The 11668-nt window shown below is 34.0% G+C and overlaps 2 protein-coding genes across 2 annotated transcripts; one reads left to right on the forward strand and one right to left on the reverse strand.

The window, feature by feature from the left end:
• Nucleotides 1-219: 219 nt before the first annotated feature.
• Nucleotides 220-2037, forward strand: SAPINGB_P000352 (uncharacterized protein; the record flags this gene model as incomplete). Its single annotated transcript, XM_031995076.1, has 1 exon — nt 220-2037. One exon carries the CDS (start codon nt 220-222, stop codon nt 2035-2037), a length of 1818 nt encoding a protein of 605 aa, XP_031850967.1.
• A 4769-nt stretch (nt 2038-6806) lies between these two features.
• On the reverse strand, nt 6807-7928 carry SAPINGB_P000353 (uncharacterized protein; the record flags this gene model as incomplete). The annotated part of the gene is made up of 1 exon (XM_031995077.1): nt 6807-7928. One exon carries the CDS (start codon nt 7926-7928, stop codon nt 6807-6809), a length of 1122 nt encoding a protein of 373 aa, XP_031850968.1.
• Between the last annotated feature and the right edge of the window lie 3740 nt (nt 7929-11668).

Raw genomic sequence — 11668 nt, forward strand, 5'->3', positions numbered from 1 at the left:
AATAAAAAAAAAATTTATTTGATCTTCTTTTTCTTCTTTTTTTTTCTTTCATATAAATACTTTAAAAGGTCCACTACCACCATTAAATTCCTTTTTTTTTTATTTTTTTTTAATTTTTAATTTTAATTCTTTTAATATTTATTATTTATAAATAAAAAAAAAAAAAGAAAAAAAAATTTCATCTTTCACCATTTAAAAAAAAAAAAACAACCACCCAAAATGCTCCAGTGTCCTTGCTCAAAATACAGACCTTTCCCCCCAGTCAAGCTGCCTGAACGCACTTGGCCAGACCAAACTCTCACAAAACCCCCCCGCTGGCTTTCAACAGATCTTCGCGATGGTAACCAGTCTCTGCCAGACCCTATGACTGTCGAAGAAAAGAAGGAATACTTCCAGAAACTAGTCCAAATCGGCTTTAAAGAAATTGAAGTCGCTTTCCCATCAGCCTCCCAACCTGATTTCGACTTCACCCGCTTCGCCGTCCAAACTGCCCCACAAGACGTTGCCGTCCAAGTCTTAGCACCTTGCCGTGAAGAACTTATCCGTCGTACAGTCGAATCTCTCCAAGGAGCTCACCGTGCCATTGTTCACATCTACCTCGCTACATCAGAACTCTTCCGTGATGTTGTCTTTGGCATGGAGGAAGATGAATCTATTGCCCTTGCTGTCAAGTGTGCAACCCTCGTCCGCAAACTCACAAAGGACGCTCCAGAACCTTCCATCGCTCCCTCAGGTAAACCCACCGTCTGGTCCTTTGAATTCTCCCCTGAAACCTTCTCAGACTCTGACATGGGCTTTGCAGTCCGCATCTGCGAGGCTGTCAAAGCTGCCTGGGGCCCCTCGGAAGAAAACCCAATCATCTTTAACCTCCCAGCAACTGTCGAAATGACTACCCCTAATGTCTACGCTGACCAGGTCGAGTACTTCTCAACCCACATCTCTGAGCGCGAAAAGGTCTGCATCTCCCTCCACCCTCATAATGATCGTGGCTGCGCTGTCGCCGCTGCTGAGCTTGCCCAAATGGGCGGTGGCCAGCGTGTTGAAGGATGCTTGTTTGGAAACGGTGAACGCACCGGTAACGTTGATCTCGTCACCCTCGCTCTTAACCTCTACACCCAAGGTGTTTACCCCAACCTCGACTTTAGCGATATGATGTCCGTCATTGATGTCGTCGAGCGCTGCAATAAGATCCCAGTCGCTCCCAGAGCCCCCTACGGTGGTTCTCTCGTCGTCTGTGCTTTCTCGGGCTCCCACCAGGATGCCATCAAAAAGGGCTTTGCCCGCCGCCAAAACCAAACAAATGGCGACTCCAAGGTCGAAGAAAACACCCCTTGGAAAATACCATACCTCCCTCTCGACCCCAAGGATATTGGCCGTACATACGAGGCTGTCATCCGTGTCAACTCCCAGTCTGGAAAGGGTGGTGCCGCTTGGATCATTCTCCGCAACCTCGAGCTCGATCTCCCTCGTGGTCTCCAGGTCGCCTTCTCCAAGGTTGTCCAGGATGCTGCTGAGGTCAAGGGCCGCGAACTCAAAGCCACAGAGCTTGTCGATCTGTTTGAGAAGCAATACTTTTTGGAAGAGTCGCAGGCTGGCCACGTGTACTCTCTCGATGCTGAAGAGGACTTTAACATTGTGTCCACTGGCAAGGATAAGCGTCAATTCCAAGGTTTCTTGTCAATTAATGGTGTTAAGCACAAGATTACTGGTAACGGTAACGGCCCTATTTCGTCTTTTACTGACGCTATCAACTCATTGATTGAGAGCTCATTTGGGCCCCTGGAGGTGCTCACCTACCATGAGCACTCTATTGGCGCTGGCTCTAACACCAAGGCTGCTACATACATTGAAATGTCTGCTCTTAACCCCAAGAACAAGGCCCATAAGATCAAGCAATGGGGTGTTGGCATTCATGAGGATGTATCCCAGGCTTCTATCCAGGCCATTCTGTCCATTGTCAACTCTATTGTTCGGGATTTCCCAGAGGCCACACCCAAGGCTATTTCCAATGGTACCAATGGTACTAATGGACATTAAAGATTTAGGCATATAAAAGTTATCTTGTAAAAAAAAAAAAAAGAAAAAGAAAATGTGATTTTTTGTTTTATTATTATCCAACCCCCACACACTTATTAAGACACATGTATACACATGTATACACTTGTTTGAAATTTTCTTTGGAATTCTTTCGGTAATTAGCGGTTATTATTTTTTTAGTATTTTGACTAAAAGTTATTAACAATGTGGAGATTTTTTTTTTATGCGGGCTGTTTCTTATTATTGCCTGCTGTTTATAAAAAGAAAAAAAAAATAAGAAGATATCAGCTGGTTGTGGTCACCGTACAATTTTAATTCTTAAGGTCCAAAGGTCTCAAGAATAAAAATAAAAAATAAAAAAAATAAAAAAAATAAAAAAAAAGTTAATTGTTAAATGTTAAACGTTAAAAACCTATATAGTTCAGTTGTTAGTTTAACTGTTAATTATAACTAAAGTTTTCAATCTAACAAAAAAAAAAGTTCAATGGTTCCATAGCTAGTTAACATAATTATCTTATATATATATATATATATATATATGAATAATAACCATTATAATTCCTATTGATCATTACTAGCCCTAAACTTTTGATCTCTTAATTATAAAGAAATATTTATTGTCTTATGTTCAATATAGATAGATATATATCACATATATAAATCACATAATACCAAATTCAACTTTCGTCATTTGTTTTAAAAGTCAATGATGTGACTCATTCTAATTGTAAATTCCACACACCCCATTCTTTCTCTATCATCACGGAACTCGATTCAATTGAAAAAACAAGACAGATAATTATTTAATAAAAATTAAAAAAAAAAAAAAAAGTTCATTCTGCCTTAAACTTTTATTGTAAATTTTAACAACCGAATTGCACTAAATCCTTTAGTAACCGTCATTCTAAGCTCATCAATTACTTGTAAATCTATATTATTACAGATAATATATATACTTTTTGCTTTGGTGACTTTTAATAACCGAGTATTTTTTCCTCTGTGTCATCGTCCATCTCCCTTTTTTTTTTTTTTTCTCTCTCTTTCTCTTTCTTTTTCTCTTTCTGCCTTTGTTAACCGTATGAGAATTAAATCTTGCGCCAAGTTTTTTTTTTTTTTTTGTTCGTCAACAAGTAACTCCAAATGGACAACAACTTTTTTTTTTATTTATTTTTGCTCCACTAGCTCTTTTTATTTTGATTACTACCATATATATATATCATGGTAAACGTAACTAATCTAAACTATATATATATATATCCGATTTTGAACTAGAATATAGCCCCGGATCGGGCGCTAAAAACTTTTACCATAATGGGATTTGGATAATATCTCTATGAAATAAGAGATTGTCTGAAAATTGAAAAAAAAAAAAATTGTACTTGTTTTATTTATTAGACTTGTAAAAAAAAAAATCATTATTATGATTACAAATTTAATGACCCTGAATCAAGTCTTAACAATTGCCCTTCAATTCCAGACCAAAAATATTCACATTTGTTTAGTCTTCAATTGCTTTTTTTTTTTTTTTTTTTTTTTTTATAGGAGTAAATAATATCAGCATCTGCACGATCCTTATAATTACTTAACTTAGTGGATTTGCCATCTTATAAGTGTACCTTTTCATACAAATAGTTCTCATCTGTGCACCTCCAGTATCTCATAAAATAGGCTTAAATGCCTTAGACATTCTGTCAGTTTCAAACCCTCTTCTTGAATAATTCAGAGTTATTTTCATTGACACCCATATCATTTCTGAGCCCTTCAGATAGTCATACAGTTTGTAGTTACAAGGAGACCAAGAAGACTAAACAAAAAAGTTGATTTTTATGATTGCCAGGATAGTTTAAAGATTCAATCGAGATGTGTACGCATAGAGTCTCTCACCAAGAAGAAGAAACAACTATGAAAAAAACCCAAAAATAAATATTTTTTTAAAAAAAATTAATTTCAAGTTTATTAATTGACTTTTCTTTTATAATTGTCATTTTCCCTGAATTTTCTCGTTTTTATAGAATATAATTGGTGGTGTAATTGTAGAAATAAAGTATTAAATTTTCAATTCACTTGCCTTGCTAGCTCAATCGGTAGAGCGTGAGACTCTTAAATGCTTTAAGTTGTTATCTCAAGGTTGGGGGTTCGAGCCCCCCGTAGGGCTTAATTTTTTAAACAGTTTCACTTTAATTTCAAGTTAAATTTTACATGTCTTTTAACAATGAAACCTTACACTACACTAAGTGTATTTTGACAAATGTTTTCATTGATTTTTTTCAGTTTTTTTTTTTTATTAAAATGTATCCCGTTTAATGCTATATATATGAAATTGATATTTAGCATTTCCCAAAACATTATCTTGTTCACAAAGGGAAGCCGATCTATTGATAATGTTGAAAGTAATTCCAACTCTTAAAACCAAAAAGACTATAGTCTATTAAATAAAATACTGTTTTGTTTAAAAATTTGATAAATTAAACAGTGTTTAATACCTGTGAAATCTTAAATGATTAAAAAAAAAATAAGAAAATGTTCAAGAAAACGACAATTCTATAAGGTTTACTTAAGATTTTACACCTTCTACTTCAAAAACTGGGCATTTGAAAATAAAAAAAGGCACTTAAGAAAAATTGAAATGCAACCCCTACCCTTGTGGAATATTTAAATTTTTCCCGCATTTTGTGTGTAAAATAGCATTTGATAAGTGCAAACCAGTGACGAGCAACACATTTGCACACAAAATGCGGGAAAAATCTTGGATCCCCCTATGTTAAAATATACGAAAGACTCCACAACACATCAATAAACATAAAAAAAAATACTGGAAATTATAGAAAAAAATTAAAAAAATTATAAGAATTTAGGAATATTATATTTTTTTTTGATTGTTAGTTATATTTTAGAAATTTTTAATTAAAAAATGCAAAAAGTGACTCCAAACAGAGGTGACTCCATAGCAGTAAAGTATCTTGTTAATTACTTAAATAACCACCAATCTTAACATGTTTTTTTTTTTTTTTTTTGATTCCTATGTATAAAATATTTTAGAAAATATTTAATCTTTACTTAGTCTAAATAATAAAAGATTACCTTTTGAAAAAGAAGCTGCAATGACCGGTTAACTGTAAGTAGGAGAATTTAAATAAATATATATATTGAAAAGATTCTCAAAAGGCATGAACTCTACATTTTTATAGCTATATAGGAAATTAAATCTTTTTTTTTTTTTTTTTGAGAAATTCTAAAAAACATTTTTATGAATATCCAATGCATATTATAGCACATTTAACGCCTAAAAACATGGATTGAAAATCTTCATTCATCGTCTTTTTTTAGTCTTCATAGTTTCAAGAATAAATTTTGATTATGTAATTCACAGTATAGAAAAAAAATAAATAAGTTTGGGTGGGAAATCAATGATTTTTCCCGCATTTTTTTTTGTGTGTGTGTGTGGGGTCTCTGCAAAGTATTTGTTACTAACAATTTTAGTATGGGCCCAGGCTTACAGTGTACTCGAAAATGCAAACTCTTAGAGTGCTAAGTACTCTGGTCTGTGCTTGTTTTGAAATTTTTTAGGCACTTTTTCCAAATATTTGTATTTTAAAGCTATATACGAAATGCCTATTTGGAGTTCCCCAAAATATTATCTTGTTCAAAAAAAAAATTGCCTTTCTATTGACAGTGTCAACGCTGATTCCAACTTGTAAAAAATCTCTAGTCTCTAGATTCTTTAAAGAAAAAAGACTTTAAAATAAAATGCCATTCTGTTAACATTTTGTAGATTAAATTGTGTTCCACTCTTTTTGAAATCATTAATTTTTATAAAAGCCCTAAATATGTTTAAGAGAATGACAATTCTACTATTTTTTTTTTTGCTAAAGATTTTGGACCTTTTACCGCAACACCTGGACTTGAAAAATAGAAAAATGGTGGTTTATACATTAGCAGCACAACCCTTAACCTTGTGGAATATTGAAAATTTTATACCTTGTGAAATTGGCTCTCTTTTAGGAAGGAGGTAAGTTAAATTTACTATGTGTTACGTAATATTCTCTATGTGTATCGTAGTGTGAAGAATCTAAAATTTTGTTCGGATTTTGTGTGCTAATTGTGCAAACCACTACCAAGCAGCACATTTGCACACAAAATCCGGACAAAATCCTGAATCCCCCATACTAAAATACTTGAAAGACCCCACAACACATCAACAAAATGGGGAAAAAAAATTATTAAAAATATTAAAAGTTAAAAAAAAAAAGTTGATAAAAAACACAAAATCTCAGAAATGTCTTGTTTTTTTTTAAATTTTTGTTTTATTTTAAAAATTATGATTTCAAAATGCAAAAAAAAAGTAGACTCTAAACAAAAGTCGCCCCGTTTCCCATAGGTATCTTGATAATTACTAAAATTACCATATGTTTTAGCATGTTTCTTTGATTTCAATGTGCGACAAATTTTAACAAAACACTTTTTTTTTTTTGATTCATATATTAAAAGATTAATTGTTAAAAATGAACATGCAAAGATTGATTAACATTAAGCAGATGAATTTCAATTAACATTTCAAAAATTCCCAAAAGGTTTGCATGATTGAGGAAATTTTACTTTAACATTTAAAAATTAACTTTATCTGAAAGTGTAAAAAATTTGAAAAAAAAGAAAAAACTAATGGTACATTTTTTAAAGAAAAGAAATAGTTATATATATAAATTCAAACATTAATCATAGGCACATAAAGGGATTGAACTGTTTTTAAAAACTAAGCAATAAATCGCGGACTAGTTTCTCACAGTAACAGGATCAACACCACTGGCAATATTGCACTGATGCATCAATCGAGTTTCACCTTCGGCAAACTGACCAGTGACACTATGCAAAACACCCTGGTTATGGAACAAGGCAAGATCACCTTTCTTCCAGGGATGAACATAAATATTTTTTGGTGCAATAGCTGGGCGTATCAATCTGTAAGCTTGTTTACGAGCTTCCTCAAGTTGCAAAATTGTGCCATCAGGACGGGGCATTTTGTAAATGCAAGCTCCATGAATCTGCAATTGATGTCGCCCGGTAACAGGGTTAGTCCAAACCATTGGAAGTCTCTTGACCTTGGACTCTTCCCACTCTGGAAGTTCTGAAAGGGGAATCTCTTTACAATCGGAAACCATAGTCACACCATCGCTGGTAGCACGAGCAGGAGAAATAAAAATGTAGGGATGAGGAGCATATTCAACAGTAGTACCAAGAGCTAGTTCTTTGTCTTCATCAGAAAGAGCGTCAAAAGCATTGGCACCAGAAAAGAAAGCAGTTCCGGCTTGGGCAATCTCAATTTCTTCCTTGGTATCTTCATACTTAATTTTCATGGTTTCAGTAGTCTTAGGAACGTGGATACCAAGAAGAGTAGTGCAAACTGGAGGTGAAAGCCCGTAAAGAGCTGAATCAATATGCCAGCGGTAAAACCGGGTGTAACCATTGGAGACTTCATCATCAGTCAAGGGCTTTTGATGGAAATCAAAATGAGTAGGATGGCGCAAAGTAATAGAATCCATTCCATAATGGCCCTTAAAAGTTCCTTGGCCTAACACTTGGACTTGAGGTTGATCAGGTACAGAAACACCATCTCGGCGAAGAACTGATTTGTCATGGCGAAACTCTTTAGAATGACCATAGCCACCTTCACAGGTGGGGTCCATGCGCTTGGTGATTTTGTACTGAGATCTTGGAGAAAGATTTTCTTGGCCAGGAATGACGAGCACGCTGTGGGTTAAAAGACCCTCTTTGAGTTTCTGAAAGTCTTCGTCATTAAGATCCGCAGGGTCTATGATACCTGCAGGAAGAGTAACAATTGCACCAAGAGGAGCATCAGGAATAGTTATAAATTCAAGTTCTTGTTTGTGAGGCATTGTGGATATTTGCTTTTTTAGAAGTTGATAAGATTTTATTATTCGTTTTCTTTATTTAGTTTTAAGATTGTGATAATAAAGAAAGAAAAATTTATCAAAACCATGGAATTTCAGGCTATATTTATATTCAAAATTATGCTATTCTTGTTGAATAATGTCATTGTATATTTTTTAATATGCTTTAGCAAAAAGTGAAGTTCATTCGGGACCTTCCGAAAGAAAGTTAAAATGTTTAACGTTAATAACATCTTTGTTTTTGGTTTTGAAATTTTATTTTGGTACTTTAAGTAATCATTAAATGATTCCACTGAACACAGCAATAAGTATTGTCGGATCAACCGCTGGATATTCCGACGGGAATTCTGGTCTTACCAGCTACTTTCTGACGTTTTCACCTACAGTGCCACTTTAGTCTCACTTAGCTATACCCACTAAGTGACATTGCCATACCGCGGATAAAATAACGAAATGCCATAATTTTAGATGTGACAGGGAAATTTGACAAGTTGAGAAATAAATTATAAGATAAGTTAATGGAGAGCTGTGGAAGCATCGAATCGGTAGTGGTACCAGTTGTAGGTGGTAAGGACGAATCCGGATCTACAGTTTGCGGATGATGTTTGATTGAGGGTATGGATGAAGTAAGATAACACAAATATCTGTTCTTTAATGCAGAATAAGTTTCCACTGGACATTAACCTGTTATAATATATTTCAGATTGACTAATATTAACGTTAAAATTAGGAATAAACTTAAACAATACCTTAAACAATATCAATATTTCGTATATCAAACACGATATCAATAGTTTTACAAAAAGGACGTGGGCTTAGGATGTTGATAAAACACTAGACAGAAAATTGGTTTTCCAAAGTTAACGGTAAAGATTATGCAGATAACGTTCAAAGATGGGTACCCAAGATTAATTCGAGTTGTTGATTTCATAACATGAAAGTGTTTTGCGTAAGGATAATTAAAATATAAAATTGGGAATCAATTGGAGAATAAAAAATGAAATATTAATTTCATAACTATAGTAGCAGTAAAATAGAAAACTTAGAATTCTTATTAAATTGATATTCCCAAAAGTACAAACCTATTACAAAAATCCTCAGAAGGGAATTAGATGTACAGAAAAATTACAACATATTCCAAAAGGAAACATTTAAAAAAATAATATTCCCGGAAAGAAAATACGGAGAATTTTTAAAAATAATATTTAAACTTTAAGGACATTAAGATGACAAAAAGCAAATTTGGTTTAATTGAAAATATTAAAACTATATTTAATATAAAATCTATTAACAAGGAATAAAAGAAAATATTCCAATTTGAATTTTTTAACAATAAAAAATCTCAATTCAGATTACGTTCGAAAGCAAAACCAAAGATTCGGGTAATAAGAAAGATTAATAGGCTAAAGTATGATAATATATAATAAATTTAAAGTAAAAGCAGGTGTGTGATGAATAAAGTAAAAATTCAACGATAGGAAAAGTCAAAAGATGTAAGTACCAACAATATTAGTTTATCATCAATAATATTGGGTGTAAAGCTTCTTAATGTTGTTGCCGTCATTCAACACCGTTACACCCCTTTCCTAAAGACCCTCCTGTCGTAGTATTACTTAATAACCTACATGCTACCAACTACAGGTAGTACTTTCGAACCTTCCAAACCTATCCTCATGATGTTTTTGTGCTTTAGCAGCCATTTTGGAAGCTGAATGGCCCTTTGTTTGAAATCGACAATATACAATTCAATCCTATTCATCCATTGGCCCTGGTATGTATGTTTTTCGTGCTTCTACGTAGTTTTCAAGTATACCAATCTTAGACTTTTTTATAAATTTTGTATAAATTTTACAATAAAAATCACTCAATTTGAAGAAAAAACGTTTTTTTTCACTAAAACTGCCACCGAAAAACAGCTTTGGGGCTATTGAAATTAAAAATTAAGCCGCAGCAATCAGTTCAGATTATGTAATTGATTATAAATCATGTTTTTTTTTTTTTTTTTTTTTTTTTTTTTTTTTTTTTGTTGTTTTTTTTTTTTTTTTTTTTTTTTTTTTTTTTTTTGGTTAGGAGGGGAATTTAACTACACCACCATTTATCATCTTCATCATCATCACCACTTGTTTTACTGCAACTTTGCCGATCAATTTTTCAAGGTTTAAATTTGCAGTAGTTCTTTCGGTACTTGTTCCAGCATTTTTAATTTTGCTAAGTCCATTATGCTTGGTGGCCGATTCGGGGTGTAGGACTTATTTCAAAGTTGCCACCCATACCACACACAACACAACACAACACAACAAAACAAAACAAAACATAGTACCATCAGCATCAACTTTGCCGGCCAAATTCTGAATATTTAAACGTCTAGATGCTCCTTTTGCACGCATTTTAAGGTTTTTTGGTTCTGCTGAATCCATTGGTCTTGTTTCCGAGGCGCTTGGGGGTCTAGTTAACATTTTATTGGCCTTCAAAGTGTGGATGCCACCCACAATACACTAGCTGCAATAAATTATTTCTTTGTCTTTTAGATAAGATATCACTTTTTTATGACGTCTTACGATTTTCTTATGGTATGATTTTTTTTTTTGGGTCTTGAAGTTTAAAACTAATCGGTTTTTTAGTCGTTTCAATAACTCCCCCACCCTCCCCCATCCCTCTTAGAATCATTGATGAATTGTATGTATTTTATTCATTTGTGGATTTACGGAAATTTTATTGACCAATTTCTCGAGGTTTAGACCTTCAGCTGCCTCTTTTGTTTGTCTCATAGAACTTTTAGTACTGCTTTTTTCGATTGAAGATCTTTTTGAGAAGCTTCGGGGTCTATTTGGTGGACGAGACCTACTTCAATATTGCCCTCGTCATCCTACTACAAATTTTAGTGACGTCCCATTTTTGCCAATTTCTCACAATTTAGACTGCCTACTGCTTCTTTATTTTGTCCCATAAAGCCTTTGGTTCTGATCTATTGCTGGAACCTATGTTGAAGAGAATTGGTGTTCTATTTGGCGGATGAGACCTACTTCAATATTGCCCTCGTCGTCCGTCCTACTACAAATTTTTAGTGACGTCCACATTTTTGCCAATTTCTCACGGTTTAGACTTCCTACTGCTTCTTTATTTTGTCCCATAAAACCTTTGACTCCAGTCTATTGCTGGAACCTATGTTGAAGAGAATTGGTGTTCTATTTGGCGGATGAGACCAATTTCAATATTGCCCTCGTTACCCTACTACACATTTTTAGTGACGTCCACATTTTGCCAATTTCTCACAATTTAGACTGCCTACTGCTTCTTTATTTTGTCCCATAAAGCCTTTGGTTCTGATCTATTGCTGGAACCTATGTTGAAGAGAATTGGTGTTCTATTTGGCGGATGAGACCAATTTCAATATTGCCCTCGTTACCCTACTACACATTTTTAGTGACGTCCACATTTTTGCCAATTTCTCACAATTTAGACTGCCTACTGCTTCTTTATTTTGTCCCATAAAGCCTTTGGTTCTGATCTATTGCTGGAACCTATGTTGAAGAGAATTGGTGTTCTATTTGGCGGATGAGACCTACTTCAATATTGCCCTCGTCGTCCGTCCTACTACAAATTTTTAGTGACGTCCACATTTTTGCCAATTTCTCACGGTTTAGACTTCCTACTGCTTCTTTATTTTGTCCCATAAAACCTTTGACTCCAGTCTATTGCTGGAACCTATGTTGAAGAGAATTGGT

This window comes from Magnusiomyces paraingens (assembly GCF_902498895.1).
Source record: "Magnusiomyces paraingens strain CBS 517.90 genome assembly, contig: contig1, whole genome shotgun sequence".
Classification (NCBI taxonomy): Eukaryota; Fungi; Ascomycota; class Dipodascomycetes; order Dipodascales; family Dipodascaceae; genus Magnusiomyces; species Magnusiomyces paraingens.